The 19,714-nt window shown below is 39.4% G+C and overlaps 1 protein-coding gene across 1 annotated transcript in view; it reads right to left on the bottom strand.

Annotated features, from left to right (window-relative positions):
* The window catches only part of Gtf2f2 (general transcription factor IIF subunit 2), a 145,837-nt gene extending 129,126 nt beyond the window's left edge, over window positions 1–16,711 (bottom strand). Inside the window, exons 1-2 of the mRNA XM_005340364.5 lie at window positions 16,439–16,711; window positions 1,282–1,355 (exon numbers count right to left, since the gene is read on the bottom strand). Coding sequence (XP_005340421.1) covers window positions 1,282–1,355; window positions 16,439–16,504 — 140 coding nt within the window. The 5' untranslated portion in view covers window positions 16,505–16,711. The remainder of the gene's footprint in view (window positions 1–1,281; window positions 1,356–16,438) is intronic.
* Window positions 16,712–19,714: the final 3,003 nt, after the last annotated feature.

Below are 19,714 nucleotides of genomic sequence, written 5' to 3'. Positions count from 1 at the left end.
CTTGATGAACCCAGTCTAATTCCCTCTTAAGATTGGGAGTCATCTCATTACAAAGTCATGAAAAGTTCTTTTTTACTATAAACAGTACTGTGTCCCTCTACACCTAAAAATAAAAAACAGAGACTAAGAAGGAACAGTCAACAAGGGAAAGGTCAAGAGAGTGTCATTTCAGATGTGAAGTTTAAAAAAAAAAAAATCCAGGAAAGACGTGATCAGCCATAACAAGTTCTGTAGAAGGTCAATTAAGACGACTGCTATTTGACTCTAGGATTTAGGAATTTGGATATGGCACTCTGTTTAAAAAGAAAAAAAAAACGGAACACAAATTCTTTGACATGGGATTCTATAATGCCACCCTTGAGTTTGGGCTTAGATTTGTGAATTGCTTTGCTAATAGAACTCCAGCAAACATACACAAGATCAGGTTTGCAAAGTGCTTGTACACTGGGGCTTCCCTCTCTTTGGCTACTTGGAACTCTTTTTCCATTATGAGAATAAATATGCTGGAGATGAAACGAATGGTCATTGGCCCAGCTGTTATCACATCACAAGACACTAAGGATGTCATTTTAACAAAGAAAGCCAGCCAGGTCAGCCCAACTAGAACCAATCCACAGAATTAAAGACAAATAAGATGGTTTTAATTCTAAACCACCAGGTTTTGGGGTTGATTGTTACAAAGCAAAAGCTAATTGATAAAGGAGAAGATATAGTTAATAGGTAAGAGCTATTTCAATCAAGTAGTAGGCATGGAAAGCTGACTAGAGTTTTGATTAAAATGAATGGATAAAAAGGAATATGAGACCTTAGGATTACAGCAGCTCAGCTTTTGAGGCTTCTCTGTTACACTGTTTACTAGAAGTTTCCTACTTTCTTTCAAAGTGCCTAAAAATAGGAATGGTAGAACAGTGGCAAAGTCCTTTTACTGAAAAGCTTTCTCTGGTGCTTCCAGTTATACCCAACCCAGGCACACCTCCACACAAAACATACAGAGGATAGAGGAGTAGGGGAACTATATACTCCACTGTTTCATTGACCTCACATTTTACCAATAAATTACACCCTATATTCACACCACCAGTCACTGAAGAGTGCAAGTACACAGACAAAAATTTCTCTTTACAAGACACATAACCATCTCTTTTGACAAGCCTTGGTGTGCTCATTCTTTTCATCTTCCAAGTAAATTCTCTGACCAAAAACTATAATCATAAACAAAACATCTGTAAAATGTTTTAAAAAACAACTTTTTAAAATGTTAGTAATATGTAAATAACTTACTTGGCAATCCGCAGTTTCCCAACTTCACCTCTTCCAGGGGCTTTAGCCCATTGCTGTGACAAATATTTAGGAACCTAAAATGAAGTGAAACATTTTACAGGTGATGAGAATGGGGTACCCCAGGATTATATAACTTATTTAAATAATTAGTAAATGCTAGAGCCAGGATTCGGATCTAGGCAGCATAGCTCCAGGATCTGCATTCTTCACCCAATACATTATACTGTGTCTATAACTGTACTCATGCAATTAGAAGGAACTTAATTTTAATAAAGAAAAATAAAATAAAATGTTGAATGTCTATTATATATCTAACCTTGAATCTTTTAAGAAGTAGTATGGACTCTGGAATCATTACATACCTTTAAGTTTATCCTATTATGAGGAGTAAAAAAGATACTATATGTAAAGTTTAAAGTACAATGCCTTATGTGACGCAAGTAGTCAATGAATGTTATGTGTCATTATTTCTCACAATAATCTTGGAATGATAACGTGAACATGAATGCATAATTGAGCCAGAGGCAGATGCCAAAACTGGGGGGGAGGGGGGATCTATGTGGCAATATTTCATTTAAAAAAAATTTTAAAGGAAAAGAAAAAAATGCTTGACTATTAAATAAATGACAGTACCTTGAATATAGTAAAAATTCAAAAACAGAAGGATAAAAAGAAGAGCCTGATTGTATTTGGTCAATTATGTATGCATTCTTTACACTAGAATGTATTGAATTACTGTTGTGTATCAAACAATATACCAGAGGTTGGGAAAAGAGGAAGGAGGAAGGGAGTCAAATAGAATCAAGGATCATGCCAGACATTTCATATTCACTATCACATTTAATCCTTCCAATTAACTATAAAATCACCATCATTCTCCTCATTCTACAGATAAAAACTGAATCTAAGAAGGTTGAAACAATATAGTTAGCTAGTATCAGACATAAGGCTTGTTTCTAGTTTGATCTGATATTCTCTTACTGCCCCACACTGCCTTCCTTAGGGGTATCAACAATAAGAAAAGTATGTAAAAAAAAAAAAACTAGAGGAAAAAGGACTTTGAAGATTCTATTATCTTAACATGTAAGCTTCGCTGCACACTACTCAAACAAGCTTAAAGGATTTGGCAAAAGCCTTATGGTAATTTTATCTATCCATTAGGTATCCTTTGATCATGGGTGAAAAGAAAATCTACTTATAGAGTATTTATTGGCCCAAGACAACCAGCATTAAGGTCACTTGATTAAGGGCTCAAATATTATCATGAGGACTCTTTCACTGTCTTTCAACTCTTTTCCCCTCCACCCACGTTGACTCAATTCTCAAGATGGCTGAAGCAACTCCAAAACAGCAAAAGTCTCCTTCCCAAGTGGCAATTACTTCCTTGGGTATATTTTCACAGGCTAGCCAGAGTTGATGACATCTTTAGAAAAGGGCAGTAAACACCTTTAGAATCACAAAAATTGAAAACAGGGAATACTAGTCACCATAAGGAAAATCCAGGTGTTATTACTATGTCAAGGTAAGCAGATGCTGATTAGTAAACTATAGGTGGTGCTGGAAAAACTGGGTATGCAGGTGTGGAAGAATGAATTGATATGTAAAGTCCAAAACAATGTGACTACTAGAATAAAATAGAGGGAAACACTATAAGACACTAGATAGGTAAGGATTTTTTTAAAAAGAAAACAAATGGAAATACAGGCAAACAGAAACATGTCAAACTAAAAAGCTTCTATACAGCAAAGAAAACAATCAACAGGGGCTGGGAATGTGGCTCAAGCAGTAGCGCACTCGCCTGGCATGCGTGCGGCCCGGGTTCGATCCTCAGCACCACATACCAACAAAGATGTTGTGTCCGCCGAGAACTAAAAAAACTAAATATTAAAAAAAAATTTCTCTCTCTCTCTCTCTCTCTCCTCTCTCACTCTCTCTTTAAAAAAAAAAAAAAGAAAACAATCGACAGAGTGAAGAAACGGTCTGTAGAAGGGGGAGAGGGACTGCAAACCATACATCTAACAAGAAAAGATGAGAAACTTAAAAAAAAAATCCTTAATAACAAAGAAATCTAATTGTAAATTTGGTGATAGAGTTAAGTAGATATTTCTCAAAACCAGATTTACAAATGGACAACCAGTATATTAAAAAAATGCTCAATATCACTAAGCATCAGGGAAATGCAAATCAAAACAATGAGACATCACCTTACTTTAGTAAGAATGGTTATAAACAAAAAGACAAAAGAGTTTGAAGATGTTGTGAAAAAGGAACCCTTGCACACTGTTGACAGGAATGTAAGTTAATACAGTCATTACAGAAAAAAACACAGAAATTTCTCAAAACATTAAAAACAAAACTACCAAATATATGATCCATCAATCCCACTCCTGGGTATATATCCAAAAGATATGAAAGCAGTATGTCAAAGAAACATCTTTACTCCCATATTTACTGCAGCAGTATTCAAAATAGCCAAAAAATGAAATTAACCTAAGAGCCCAGCAATTAATGAATGGTTAAAGAAAATGTGGTACATACACACAATGGAATATACTCAGGCATAAAAATGAATGTGACAACCTGGATAGAACTGAAATCATTTTGTTAATAAACTAGGCAAAGACAGAAAAGTACTGCATAATGTTATTTATATGTGAAATATTGTAAAAGTTGATCTGATAAAAATTGAGAGAATAGAGGTTACCAGAGGCTGTCAAGAGCAGGAGAGGTGGATGAGGAAAGTTCAACTTAGGATGAGGAAAGGTACTCATTCTCAGTTACAAGTCAGAAGTTAGTTCTAGTATGCTATTTGAAGAGTGGAGTGACTACAGATATCAATTGTGTACAGTATTATTTCAAAAAAGAAGAAAGGATTTTGAATGTTTTCACCATGAAGAAGTAATAAATGAGAAGATAGATATGTTTAACTGATTACACAATGTACACATGTACTGAAACATATGGTACTGTATAATATCTATAATCTTTGTTTTTATGTATTTGCTTAAAATTTTAATAAAAAATAAATGAGGAAACAAAAAAGATGAGGAAGCAAATGTTCACAACTAAATACAAGATCTATACAAGTACTGTTCAAAGTCAAATAAAATCTTTAAATTCTTGGACTATATAAATTATTACCTTATGGCCTCAAATCTTGACATACTACCTCACAATTAAGTTCTTGCTTCTTACTTTGTCTTTGATTTTGAACTCCAGGGAACCTTCACACTAATTACTCCAATGCAAAAGGAAAACTGCCTTCTCTAGAAGCAGTCCACTCTACTAATCACAAGCCATATTTTCTAGTAAAGACATCAGAGATAAGATGGTGTCTTTTCTTTATCATATTCCTAGGCAATGGTTCAAATAAACCCTATTTCCAGATACCTAAGGCCTTCCATAATCTGCATTTCAAGTATCCCTTCCTTATCCTGTATTTCAAGCAACCAATCTGATCATGATCTCCTAACTTCTCAGCTCTTTCCTCAGTACTTTGTGTCCAATAATTCCTCCATCTTTTCAATTCATTAACATCTTCTCACTGTTCCCCATCTGCTTAAGCCTCACTTCCCTCTTTAAGGGGCCTAGATTTCATGGCCAATCATTATAATTATAAACATTTCCTTTCATGTTCCCTCCACCAAATACCCTGGCAGAACCTTAATCCTTATTAAAGCCTTATCATCTTTCCACATTTGCATCTGAGCAGCTGAAGAAACATAATCCCTGCTAACTGGTCTCACTTTAAATACATGACATTAATCCCTGGGTGATGTCTGGCAAATTAAATTCATCTCCCTAGTCAATTCACTCCCAAACTCCAGATGATTCCAAAGTTCACTTCTTAAATCTACAACATCTCTTTCATTCCCCTCCCTCCATGCTGATAATCTAACTTCCTCTTCCACAAAGGAAAGACAAAAGAAAACAGCTGAGTCTACCATTTAGCCACAGGTATTTTTATGCTGCTTTCCCCATTTTAAAACAACAGATGAACTATGGCCAATCCCTCTACTTGTGCACATCCATCTCTCTTCCCACTGTCTAATCAAGGACATCTTTCCTTCAATTCTACCTTTTCATTTCCATCAGAATAATGATAGCAGCTAACAGTACATACTAAATGTGGCAGAAAGACAGTAAGATGGCTCACAATATGCGAGCTGTGCTGATATCATACACTTGTGTAATTCATTTCTAAATGTGGCAGAAAGACTCTGTGTTGGTTCACAATGACTCCCCTGTGCTGATATCACACATTTGTGTAATCCATTTTCCTTATAGACCTGAAACACATGGCAAAGGATGGGATGTCATTTCTCTGATTGGGTTACATTACAACTGTGCTTTCTGTCTTGCTTCTCTCACTGTTTTCTCACTTTGCATGCCTTGATTATGCAAGCTGCCCTGTTGGAGAGGTCCACATGGCAGGGGAGGAAAAAACAACAACTAGGAGCAGGCTCTAGCCAAATGCAAGCTAAGAATTATGACTCTAGGCCCAACAACCCAGAGGTTGTTGTTCATGTGGCCAACAGCTACATGAACTTGGAAAGATCCTTCTCTAGTCGAGACTTCATGTGAGAATATGGCAATGGCTAACACTTTGTATCTGTCAGAGACTGTGAAGCAGAAGACCAAACTAAGAGCATGTCAGGACTCCTGATCCACACAAACTGTGAAATAATTAATATGTGTTTAAAACTATGAAATGTATGGTGATAAGTTACACAGCAGTAGATAACTAATACATTAAATGACAAGCACTCTTCTAAATGCTTTTAAATATATTAACTATTTAATACATAATCCTATTATTTTTTCCATTTTATAAGCTAGGAAACTGAGGAACAAAAAGATTAACTAATTGCTCAAAATCACACACCTACTAAGGGAAGACTTGACAATCCTTTTCACCCACTGTCCCATTTCTCTGCCCCTCTTATATCAAAACTCATTGAGAAAATTCTTCATGTTGGCCATCTGTACCTACTTCTATAAGGTGATATATATATGGCACTTACTCTCCTAACTGCTTTGGCAACTCTGTTTCATCAAATAGCTAGTTCCTCCAATTACTACTCATCAAAGTCTTATTTCTCCCAGAGTAAAACCAATTTAGGGGCACTGTAGTGGACACTGCAACTTGACATCCATATTTAGCACATCCCTTTAGCACTGAAGGCCTATTCCCCCAACTGCTGGGAATGTGGCCAGCAGATAGCTCTTTATTGTTAGCATTTTTAAAATAGTCTGCCCTGGGATGTAGCTCAGTGGCAGACTGTTTGCTTAGCATGCTCATGGCCCTGGGTTCAATTCTCAGTCTCTCTCTCTCTCTCTCTCTCTCTCTCTCTCTCTCTCTCTCTCTCTCTCTCTCACACACACACACACACACACACACACACACACACACACACACACTCATTCCCTGAAAAAAGCCCCTTGCCCAAGGTCATGCTGTCCTCTCAGAGCAAACCACCACATCCAAAAATCCGTGAGCATGGGGTACAGTTCATGACTCAGGGCAGCTCTAGAGGCACCCTGTGGAATCAGCCTTGGCCCTCACTGAGGCTGTACTACAACCTCTGCCCAATGCTGCTTAAATCCTTTCTTTTCAGAAGTGTGAACTCCAAGAGCACTCCCTAATAAAACCTGGCATGCTAATCTCCATCTCAGAATCTGTTGGTAAAGATGGCGCCCTGAGTGCTTCTCTTCCGGAAGCTCAAGAGTATTGGTAAAGATGGCGCCAGGAGGGCTTCTCTTCCGGGAGCTCAGGTCCATGACGCACTGAAGGTGCGCAAACCATCACCTCGAATCCCTGTGAATGGCGAGAACTTTGAATGGCGCACCTCCAATCCCTGAAGTGGCATAAACTCTCAGCCAATGAAGAAGTAACAGCCCACTCGCCTTGCTCCTCCTCATCCTGTGTTAAGCCTATAAATATCAATACCCTGTTCGTGTTAGTTCTCTTATTCTTATTTTCTTACTCCCTCTCCTCCCTCTCCTCCCCCTTCCCCCTCTCCTCCCCCTTCCCCCTCTCCTCTCTCCCCCTCTCCTCTCTCTCTCTCTCTCTCTCTCTCTCCTCCCTCCTCTTCTGCAACTGACCACTACAGTCCTGCTAATAAAATCTTGGACAGGTAAATGGTTGTTTTGGCTTGTTGAGTTTATGGAGCTTTTCCATTGTCCTTTACATTGGTGCCAAAACCTGGGACGGGATTCCCGTCGCTCAAGCCCCACTTTCCCCACTTTCACCTCCTCCCACTTCCCCTTCTTCTACATCTGTAGCTTCTTCTTCGGACACTCCTCCTCCTCTTCCTCCCGATACTTCCGCACAAACTCCTCCCATTTCGGTTCCTTCCATCCCAGTCCCTCCACCTCAGTTTGGTCCACCTGCCACCCGTTCAGCCACCGGTTCACACACTAATAATATAGCACCTAACCCACAAGTCACCACATCTCATCACCTAACTCAAACTCCCTTCGGGACCAGGCTGGACGGGATTTTAAGGATTTATGTTCCTTTTTCTATGCTTGACATTTTCCAAGTAGAAAAAAAATTGGGATCTTACACTGCAAACTCTGTCTTATATTAAAGAGTTTCAATACTAAACTCAAGCCTATAGCCTCACCTTTCATGATCTCTATATGATTCTATTTGCAGAGTATCTGCAATACTTTCCTCCCTGAAGAAAGGAGAAGGTCTGGGACCAGGCTAGGGCCTATGCAGACCAGGTTCATCAGACTAATGGCCACTATCCCTTAGGGGCCCAGGCGGTTCCAGACCAAGACCCCCGTTGGGATTATAATGACCTCCAAGACCTGGGACATAGGGATCACCTTATTACCTATCTGATAGCTGGCCTAAAGGCAGCAGCACAAAAGGCTATTAACTTTGATAAACTCCAGGAAGTCGACCAGGAGAAAAATGAAAATGCCTCAGCCTTCCTAGACTAACAAAGGCTCTCCTTCAGTACACTAATTTGGACCCTGAATCCCCAGATGGGAGGCAACTTCTTATGACCTATTTTTTTCTCACAAAGCTACCCCGACCAGGCAAAGCTAAAAAAATTAGAGAGGGGACCCTTGACTCCTCAGACTGAGGTGTTGGCCATGGCCTTCAAGGTCTACCACAACAGAGATGAAAGAGCAAAACGCCAAAAATGCCAGATGTTGGCCCAGGTGTTACAGGACTCCTTCCAACCTATGGAAAGGGGGAGACAACAACCCCCACAACAAGGACCCTCTGGGCCCTGCTTCCAACCCATGGAAAGGGGGAGACAACAATCCCCCAAATGAGAACCCCCTGGACCCTGCTTTAAGTGTGGTGATGAAGGACATTGGGCTAGAGCTTGCCCTAACCCCAGGACACCACCCAGACCGTGCCCCAGATGCAGAAATCCTGGCCACTGGGGATCGGACTGCCCAAATTCCCGGAGGGGAGCTGATTTCAGTCACCCTGCCAGTGACTTGCTGGGCCTAGCAGCCAAGGATTGACGGGGCCCTGGGTCTTCTGTCCCGAACTATTCAATCACCAAGCAGGAACCCAGGGTGGTTATCCGAGTGGATGGGCGTCCCATAAACTTTTTGGTAGACACCGGGGCCACATTCTTGGTTCTGAGAGAGTTTTGGGGAACTACCTATCCTTCTGAATCTCCTATTTTCGGGGTAGGAGGTCAAACCATCATCCCGCGCAGAACTCCTCCCCTCATGTGCTCCTTATCTGAGTTCTCCTTTTCACACCATTTTTTGGTTATGCCTCAGTGTCCGGTCCCCTTGAGGGGAAAGAGATATATTATCCTTACCCTTATTGTCCTCCCCTACTTATATCTTTGTCATGGCTTTACTCCCTGATGAAGAAGAGACTTTACCCCCTTGTGTCTGGTGTGGGGACCCCAGCAACCACCAGAACACACATTTTCCCCTCCCCTGTAAAATGGTAGATACAATTGATGGGGATACTGAAACCCCATCCTCTGCAAATTGCTCTCCCGTGGAAGTGCATCTTAAAGACCCTAACCACTTCCCAAACCAGGCTCAATATCCGCTGCCAATTGCCAGTCTTAAGGGCCTAAAGCTAATCGTTCAGAGCTTACTAAGAAAGGGGTTCCTCCATCCCACACACTCTCCATTCAATACCCCAATTTTAGCAGTAAAAAAGCCTAATGGAACATACTGTTTGGTGCAGGACTTAAGGTTAATAAATTCTTCAACCAGTCCCATACATCCCCTGGTTCCAAACCCTTATATTATCTTTTCCTCCATTCCTGCAAACTCCACCTGTTTTTCAGTTATTGATCTTAAAGATGCCTTCTTTTCGATTCCACTATCTGTCTCTTCCCAAGACATATTTGCCTTCACCTGGACTAACCCAGAAACTAGACATTCCCAACAGTTTACCTGGACTGCCGTGCCTCAGGGGTTTCGAGACAGCCCACATATTTTTGGACAAGTCCTCGCTGGAGATCTTGAGGATTTTTTCCCTCTATGCCCCGACTCAACCCTCCTACAATATGCTGATGACCTCCTCCTCTGAAGTCCCTCATTAGAAACCTCAGAGTCGAACACAGCTACCATTCTGAATTTTCTTGCTCACTGAGGATATAGGGTTTCTCCACAAAAGGTCCAGCTCTCTCACTCTCTCTGAGGTTGTTTACTTAGGGTTCCACATTTCCCCAGGAAAGAAAGCTATCACAACCTATAGAAAAGGCCTTATTGAAAGCCTTCCAGTACCAAAAACTAAAGAGGAGATTCTCTCGTTCCTGGGTCTGGCAGGCTATTTTAGGGCATGGGTACCAAATTACTCATTATTTGCCAAACCATTATATGATCTAGCAAATGGGAACAAGCATGAGCCCTTGTTACTTTCAGCAGTACCACATTTCAGAACCCTCCAGAAGGCCCTCTTACAAGCACCTGCTCTACACCTGCCAGATGTTTATAGACCTTTTACTCTCTATGTTCATGAAAACAAAGGGCAAGACTTGGGGGTTCTGGGACAAATGTATGGGCCCACCTTTGCTCTGGTGGCATACCTTTCGAAACAGATCCAACTGCCCGGGGATGGGCTCCTTGTCTCCACGCCCTGGCAGCCTCTTATGTTTTATTAAAGGAATCACAAAAGCTTACTTTTGGAGCCCAAATCACTGTCACCTCCCCTCATCACCTCAAGGACTTGCTAACATACAAAGGACTGCAAACCCTCCCTCCCTGTCGAATTCTCTCTCTTGGTCTCTTTCCTCTACGACTCCTCCGTGTCCTTCCAAACCTGCTCCCCTCTCAACCCGGCAACTCTGTTACCCATTCAGGCTCAAGGTTAAACACAGTTCCCAATACATAAATGCAGGGAAATTCTAGAAAACTTCCTCCCATGCCCAATTAATATCACTGAGGAACCTCTAGACCAACCTGATTATACCTGGTTCACTGATGGTAGCTCCTTTATGCATGAGGGGATCAGAAAAGCTGGATATGCCATAGTGTCCCTATCACGAGTAATAGAAGCCAATCCCCTGCCTGCAAATACCACCAAGCAACAGGCTGACTGGTAGATGCAACGCGAGCCTGCGAATTGGCAGCAAGGAAAAATCTTATACTTTATACTGATTCCAAATATATTTTCCACATTCTTCTATCTCATGCAGCATTTTGGAAGGAGAGAGGTCTCCTGAACTCAAAGGGCACCTCTATAACCAATTCCACATACATCACCCAGCTATTACAAGCCTCCCAGCTTCCTAAAAAACTTGGAGTTGTCCATTGCAGATCACACCAAAATGACTCATCCCCGGTCACACAGGGGAATTCAAAAGCAGATCAGGCAGCCAGGTCAGCTGCCCTTTCAGACCCCATTGCATCTCTCATTGCCACGTGCTCTCCATCATTACCCAATAACGGGGACCCATCTAAACATGCCCTCTTTACTTACCTCCACTCCATTTTCCACACCAGTCCTCAAACTTTCAAAGCCTTTCTCCACTCTTTCTTTACTCTGACTCCCCAAGATAAAGAAGTGATACAGCAAATCACAGCCTCACACCAGATATGCAAGAGTGAATTCCAATACATCTTTAAAACCTGGAACCTTCCCTTCTCATCAGGCTAGGGGCCATATTCCCAGGGCAGATTGGCTTTACCAACATGCCCAGAATAAAAAACTTCAAATACATACTAGTTTTAATAGACACATTCTCGGGTTAGGTAGAGGCCTTCCCCACCTCAAATAAGGGGGCTACCACAGTTGCTAACATCCTCCTAACTGAAGTAATCCCTCAGTTTGGGATGCCCGCTTCAATCCAATCTGACAACAGGCCTGAGTTTGTCTCTCAAGTAACCCAGAATGTGGCAAAGACATTGTCCATCCCATGGCACCTTCATTGTCCCTATCGCTCCCAAGCCTCAGGTAAGGTTGAGCGAGCCAACCGCACAATGAAAGACATCATAACAAAACTATCTTTAGAGACTCATTTAGATTGGGTTCAACTCCTTCCTCTTGCCCTACTACGCATGAGGGCTTTACCAAAATAAGCCATCCCTTGCTTACCTCTTTGAGATAATGTATGGTCATCCCCTTCTCCCCCCCCAGAATCTCACCAGAGCCTCGGCCCCTCCCCGACCAATATGCTCTTCCCCTCCTCTTCCTTATATGCTCTGAGCTATGGAAGCAACAAGATTTGTTGCTTCTGGATCCAGAGAACTCAACTGCCTCCTTTCCACTCAAACCAGGAGAATGGGTCTACTTTTCTTCAGCAGGGGAAAGATCCCCCCTAACCCCAAAATGGGAAGGGCCATTACAGGTAGTCCTGTGTACACCCAATGCTGCAAAACTCCAACAGGAAGGAAAAAAACTAACTCCCTGGATTCATATTTCTAGGTTAAAACAAGCGACAAGCCCTCCAGAGGACAATCCCACCACAGCTCCCAACCTTGCAGGATCCACACAATTGCCCAGATTTACCTGTGAGATATCCCCAGATAACTCATTTCTGATTTTAATGACAAATGACAAAATTGTAAATATAAAAATAGAAGCTAACTGATATATGGCTGCATGATGGATACAATGAGGGCTGTAATATTGATCTCTCCCTTAAAAGTGAGGTATTGGTAACCTACAGGGATGATATAAGACAATATGGCAGAAGCTGTAATACCTCGGATCTATACTACTAGAGAGAAAGACACAGAGACATGAAAAAACAAGGGAGAAAAGTGCCCCAAACAAACCAAGCTACTACAACAATAAAATCCATAGATAGCACAGTAGATGAAATGTCAGAGAAGGACTTCAGAATATACACAACTAAATGATTTTGGAATTAAAGAACGACCTAAGTGAGCAGATACAGGCAAAAATTGATCACACCAACAAAGAGGTAAGAGAGCAAATACAGATTGCAAGAGATTACTTCAAGAGATAGAGATACTGAAAAAAAAACAGAAATTCTTGAAATGAAAGAAATAATAAGCCAATTAAAAAACTCAACAGATAGCATCACCAGAAGACTAGACCACTTGGAAGTCAGAACCCCAGACAATGAAGGCAAAATATACAATCTTGAAAATAAAGTTGACCTCACAGTAAAGATGGTAAGAAACTACGAACAGAACATCCATGAATTATGGGACACCATCAAAAGACCAAATTTAAGATTTTGGGGGTTAGAGGAAGGTTCAGAGACTCAAACCAAAGCAATGCACAATCTCTTCAATGAAATAATATCAGAAAATTTCCCAAGCACAAAGAATGCATTGGAAAATCAATCTCAAAATACAAGAGGCATATAGGACACCAAATGTACAAAATTACAACAGATCTACAACAAGACACATTCTAATGAAAATGCCTAGCATACAGAATAAGGATAGAATTTTAAAGAGAGAACAATCAGATTACCTTAAGGGAAGACCAATTCAGATCTCAGCAGATTTTTCAACCCAGACTTTAAAAGCCAGGAGATCCTGGAACAACATATACTAAAACTCTAAAAGATAATGGATGTCAACCAAGAACCTTATATCCAGCAAAATTAAGCTTCAAATTTGACGATGAAATAAAAAACTTCCATGATAAACAAAAACTCAAAGAATTTACAGCAAGAAAGCCTACACTACAGAACATTCTTGGCAAAATATTCCATGAGGAAGAAATGAAAAACATGAATGATAATCTGCAAAGAGAAGAACTACAATAAAGGAAAAGCCAACCAAAGGAGAAACCAAGTCAAGCTAAATACCAAAAATAAGCAAAATGACCAGAAATATAATTCATGTCTCTTTCAACCCTTTTTGATTAAATTTTTACACATAAAAATTTTAACTACAATATCATCTAATTTTTCAGGTTTTTGTTTATTTTGTAATTTTAGTTTTCCATTTCTCTTCACAAAGTTACACAAATATTTTCTTTAAAAAGTTTAGTATTTTATGTTATATTTTATTATATTATTAATCTGGTATGTGTATATACATTGTCTGTGATATAAGATGAGGTATATTTTACTTTCTTATAATTAAAAAACTATTATTCAAAATTCAAGATGAAAAAGATCAATCAAGGTAAAAATTGTTTAATATGGTATTTATAAAGGTAAGGGCAAGTTGAAGGAAACCAACAAATTTTGTGAAGCACCTTTCCTTCTGTAGACTTAAGAGAGGTAGGTAAAAGAAGAGAGCCATTATGAAAACCTTGTTGGAGAAGGTGAACTAACTTAAGTAATTCCCACCAAAAGCATGAAGAAACCAACTCACAGTCTAATAAAAGTCTTACACGGAGGAATAAAGGAACCTCACTCTACTCTTGTATATTCTAAGTTCATCTCTTTGGTGTCCCTTTCTGATGGAACTCAACAAGAAATCACATAACAAGGGAACTTATCATGTAGCCTACAGCATGCCTCACTAAAAGGTGAAAGATGAAGAAGCCAATAAGGCAGCCATTGCCTTACTTGAGGCTACTGAGTATTTGAAATGTGTCTAGTCTGAATTGAGATCATGCTATGCATTAAATAGACATTAGAATCCAAAGAATTACTAGGGCAAACAAAATGAACATAAAATATCTTACTAACAATTACTTAATTACAATTAGACATTAGAATCCAAAGAATTACTAGGACAAACAAAATGAACATGAAATATCTTACAATTATTTTCTTTGCAAATTATGTTGGTAATCCATTGGGTTAAATGAAAATATATTAAAATTAATTTATCTATTTGTTTAAAAAAAATAAGTAGTAAAGGAGAACAAGGTAACATGTTCTGTATGTTGACTGTAGTAGTATATATCCATATATATGTAGCCATTTTTTATATTTATGTTGTCAAAATTCATATAACTATAAAACTAAATATGGCAAATTGTACCATATATAAATTATATCTCAACAAACATGACTTTAGAAATCTAGTTCATAAAGTGTTTTAACAGTACTGGGCATATACTAACCACCTGATAAATAATGGCTATTATGATGATTCATTAAAACAACCAGCATCAGTCTGATTCATAATAGGGTAAGAAGGGGTAACTGGGAGAAGAGACAAACTCTAGATAAGGCAAAGGAGTGGGAGGGGAAGGGAAGGGCATGGGGTTAGAAATTATGGTGGAATGAGATGGACATCATTATCCAAAGTACATGTATGAAGACATGAATGGTTATGAATATACCTTGTATACAACGAAAGATATGAAATATCATGCTGTATATGTATAATATGAATTATAATACATTCCACTGTCATATATAACAAATCGGAATTTTAAAAAAAGAAACTGTGGTATATATACACAATGGAATATTACTCCACATTAAAAGATAATAAAAAATCATCTATGTATGATTAAGATATAGGCACAGAAATCACACTGAATACTAATCTTAGGGAAAATGAAATAATCTCAACCTGACAGGTTATCTAAGTCAAACCCCACTGTTTTAGGGACTCCTTTAACTAGTACAGAATTAAAACTTGTTAAATAAAGAGAGAACATGAATGGACTTGGGAACAAAAAAAAAAAAATTGGTTTTTTTTTTTTTCATTTTTTTGTTTTGTTTTACTTTGTTTTTGTTTTGGGGGTTTTTGTTTTCCTGGTGCTGGGAATTGAACCCATAGTCTCACACTGTGCTAGGAAAGTATTCTACCACTGAGCTACATTTCCAGTCCTAAAATAGAAAGTATTTATCAGCAATTCTTATTTTCTCTCAGAAATAAGATTGTTGGAGAACAAGAACAGGCCAGAAAGAGAAAATAGCCAACACATTGACTTCACACTCTGGAAATACATATTTGCAAGTCTGGTTTTTTTTTTTTTTTTTTGATACACAGGATTAGAAAAAAAAACATAGCTTGCAAAAGCAATGAGGTTGGAAACAAAAAATATCACAAATACCTTTTTAAAATGAGAACAAATCACTGGCTATGTATTAAAGTCTATGAATTAAAGTCTTTCCAGTAAAAGTTGTCACCAAATTCTAACAACTTTACTGGAAAAGTTTCAGGCTTTTCAAAACTCTTCAGGCTTCATTAGCATATACCCATGATGCTGTGAATTTTTTCTAATTCTGACTCGTTACCCTTGCCTTTAAATTATACTGCACAATGCAAAACTTATTTCTTTTCTCAAATAAATTTTTGCACCCTACCCTACTCAAAACTCTCCAAAACAGGCTTATTGTATGACCTCAAACCTTTATTTATACTATCCTTTTGTTCTAGGGTCTCCTTTGTTTTCCAGGACATACCATTAACATTTATTTTCAGTCTGGCTTTTCTGCCCCTCTCCATATGATACAGTCTATCCATTCATACGAATTCTGTAAGGCAAACACTTATTGGGCATTTACTGTGCTCTCAACACAAATGTATCGTTGCAAGTCCCAACATTTTCTCAAGCTCTTTATTTCAGTGGGCAAGGGAGTCATCCCTAATGACTCTCCTCCACTTAATACGCAGAAATGCCCGTTTACTCCATCATTTTAAGTCACACTTATAGAGCTGTGAGATAAGTCAAACAAACGGAGGCAAAAGTTCAAAGACGCTCTGAGGAGATAGCTGTACAAGAACTTTAAGAGGCGCACGGACCCGGACGGTCTCAAGTTTCTTAAACTACTTCTCCCAGGAGGAGCGCAGGTAGGAGACTAGCCAACATTATTACCTTAACCAGCCACACGCCGGTGTTCTGCTTGGCGCCGGTTAAGTCGAGTTCCCCGCGCTCGGCCATAGGTCTGTCGCGGGTGGAAGCGAGCGGGCTGAAGCAGCGACCTGGGGAGCTGGAGCTGCGGGGCGAGTGTAGAAGCAAAGGGCGAAAAGCGGTAGAAAGTAGAAGGACAGAAGCCGGGGTCCCTCTCTTACTAGGATACCAGGAACCCGGAGAAAGGAACGCGCCGCTGGGAACCGGAAACCGCGCCTGCGCACTGTACGTCAGTACGGCGCGCTGCTGTGAACAAACTTTATGCTCCCGCAATTTCTTAGGTGGGCGTGGCTGCTGGCGGTGTGCTTTTGGGTGATTTAAAAGTAGCGTAGAAAAAGCCAAAACGGCTGCAATGCATTTAAAGACAAGTTCTGCATAAATTAAGAAAAATAATGTCAAAACGGAAAAATGGGGTTCAAAGAGACAAAAATCCGAGCCGAAGAGAGCGAACGTCTGAATGACAAGGAGGTGGTAATAGATTGGCACTCTGCCAAAGCTCTTGAAGCACAAATCCACACTGGGTCGGACGGAGTAACCCTGGGTATATTGAAAACATGCCACTTATAAACTTGAAAAGAAAGCGGTGTCTCAACTCAGAGGCTGCGCCCAAACTCTTCTGATTAAGCAAGAAGAGCACATCTCTTTCAAACTCCAAAATCTGGATACCATATAATTGGATCTGTAACAATACAACATGAAAGAGACGAAACTGATTCTTTAACTTCCGTCCTTACGCCTTTTCTTCTTTCTCCTCTTCCTTCTAAAATAGAGTCAAACTTCTGTTTCAACTGAGCCCTCTCTGTTTGGTCCCTTTGTATTTACTGTGGTGCACATACAACCGCACCAAATCCATCCACCTCTCTGAACTCATCAGGATCTTTCTCAGTCACTTCAGATCTGGGCAGAGTGACTCTGCAGAGGTCTCCCTCTCCCTCCAGTGAATTGTCTCATCCTTTCCCTCACTCTCATCCTTCTCCTTTGGTTGGTAAACTTCTACTTTTGACTAATGAAAATGTTACTTCCTATGAGACCTTTTATCAACTCTCCCAAAAGAAGTTCAATAGCATACTGCACTGTAAACATATGCATGTCTACCTTTGCCACCACCACCACCCAGCTTTATTGAGTCATAAGTGATGAATAAGAAATAGTGCTTTGTGTACAACCAGAGATATGAAAAATTGGGCTCCATATGTGTAATATGAGTTGTAATGAATTCTGCTGTCATATATAACAAATTAAAATTTAAAAAATAGTGGTTTATTCATTTCATATGTGGAAGGGCTAGCACAGTGTTTGACTATTGTCAGATTTCAGTAGACTTTCGTTGAATTAACATTCACTGGAAAGAAACAAACAGTAAAGTATTGTAAAAATGGCAAGTAATTTATTCAATCACACATGAGAGCCATGCACAAAATTTAAAAAATTCTATTTCTGTGCTGCATAGGGCCAAGAAAAGCTGTCAGATCTTTGAGATGGGATGGCAAAAATAATAAGAAAAATAAGAGGGACCTGAAAAAGAAGATTGCATTCTTGTGTAACAGCTTGGAAAGGCCCTAAAATCTATAAAGAGCAAGCAGATGAAGGGAATGGCTTTAAATTTTTATCAAGTAAAAAATATAAATTAAAATGTAAGGCCATGAGAGAAAGAAAGTAAAGTAGCCTAGAATACCCTAGGGTTGAATTTTAAAGTAAAAGATTGTGAACTTGACTTTTATCTATGGATCATGCAAGGCCTTAAAATATGAGTATGTGGGGATGAGAGATTGGGATAGAAAAACCCACTATAGAAGAAGCTATTGAAGAAAAAAAAGTAAAGATTTGAAAATGATTATACAGAAAAAAAAGGAAATAAATAACAATTTATTCAGCACCTCATCCTTGTATACTGTTGGTCAAAGAACAATCTTCCCCTATTTATCTGTCCTTTCTTCTTCTCCTTCTGTTTTGAGAAGGGATATTTACAAAGCTGTGAGAGAAGAGGAAGACATGAGCTCTGTGAGCCAGATTGGCAAATTTATTCTGGAGATCCAGAAAATGATAGACATTACAGCCAGATCTTTCACCTAGCTAAGACCTTTATGCCAGACACTTGACTAGGTGTTCTATGCATATCATCTCATTTATTCCTTGTAACAATTCACTAGGGCAGGTATTATTATTCCTTAATATAGCCCCATAATTATTAAAGTATCAACTTCCAAGAACTGAGACCATGTCCTAGTTTTCTTCACAGTGGAGTATGGTACCTAAAAGCCAGTTCCCAAGAAAGGTACTTTCAAATTCCTTTCTCTCCTACATGGTTGACTACTCAAGTTCTTATCAAGTCTTTTAAGCACAAATGCAATTCTAGGAAGCAGGGCCCAAAATTCACTGCTGGCTACAACTTTTTCAATAAGTCTAATAGTGCTTAGACCAAGCTGCAACTCCATCTTTAAGACTTCAGACCTTAAGGCAGCCCTCTCTGCATACTAGACCCTGTTTTGTGGGTCTTCTAGACTAACTACAACAGAAACAGATCCCAACCACTACCAAACATGCTCCATTTTAAAATGAGTATTCTCTGTCTAGTACCTCCTGCCTGCATTAGCATTCTCTGAAGGATGCCCTAAAAATGTAGACCTGAGCCGTTATCCAGGTAAACAAAATCAGAATTTCCAGAGATGGGTCTGAAAATTGTTATCTTAGCAAGGTTCCCAATTATTTCTTAGGCACATCAAAATCTGACAATCATTATTCTAATCCTGCATCAATAGAGTTTATTCTGATGGGGCCAGCATCAAAGTTCTGAAGCATGAGAAGAAAGCTTACTAGAAATTTGACTTACAGCTAGAATTTCCCCATGTCTTGTAAATTCAGAACTCTACAATTCTATGAGGTAGCCATTAGAGTAGAAGCAGCAACACTACTAGAAGATATGTTACAAGTGAGTTGTGGGAATTTGAATGACATGTTCACAGCACTTGTAGACTGGAAGGAGAGTTTTAAATTTGTGCATTAAATAATCACATTAACTTTTTTGTGTGGTACTGGAGATTGAATCCAATGACACTCTACACTGAGCTACATTCTCAGCCCTCTTCATTTTTTATTTTGAGACTAATTGCCCAGGCTTGAATTGAACTTGTGATCCTCTGGAGTTTCTGGGCCTACAGGCATGCACCACTGTGCCCATCTCTGATTTACATTTTTAAAAGATCCTTCTAGTTGGTTTGGAGAAAATGTATTGGAGGGAAC

This window comes from Ictidomys tridecemlineatus, chromosome 6 (assembly GCF_052094955.1).
Source record: "Ictidomys tridecemlineatus isolate mIctTri1 chromosome 6, mIctTri1.hap1, whole genome shotgun sequence".
Lineage (NCBI taxonomy): Eukaryota > Metazoa > Chordata > Mammalia > Rodentia > Sciuridae > Ictidomys > Ictidomys tridecemlineatus.
The sequence above is the reverse complement of the archived record's forward strand: the minus strand, read 5'-3'. Positions and strand labels throughout refer to the sequence as shown.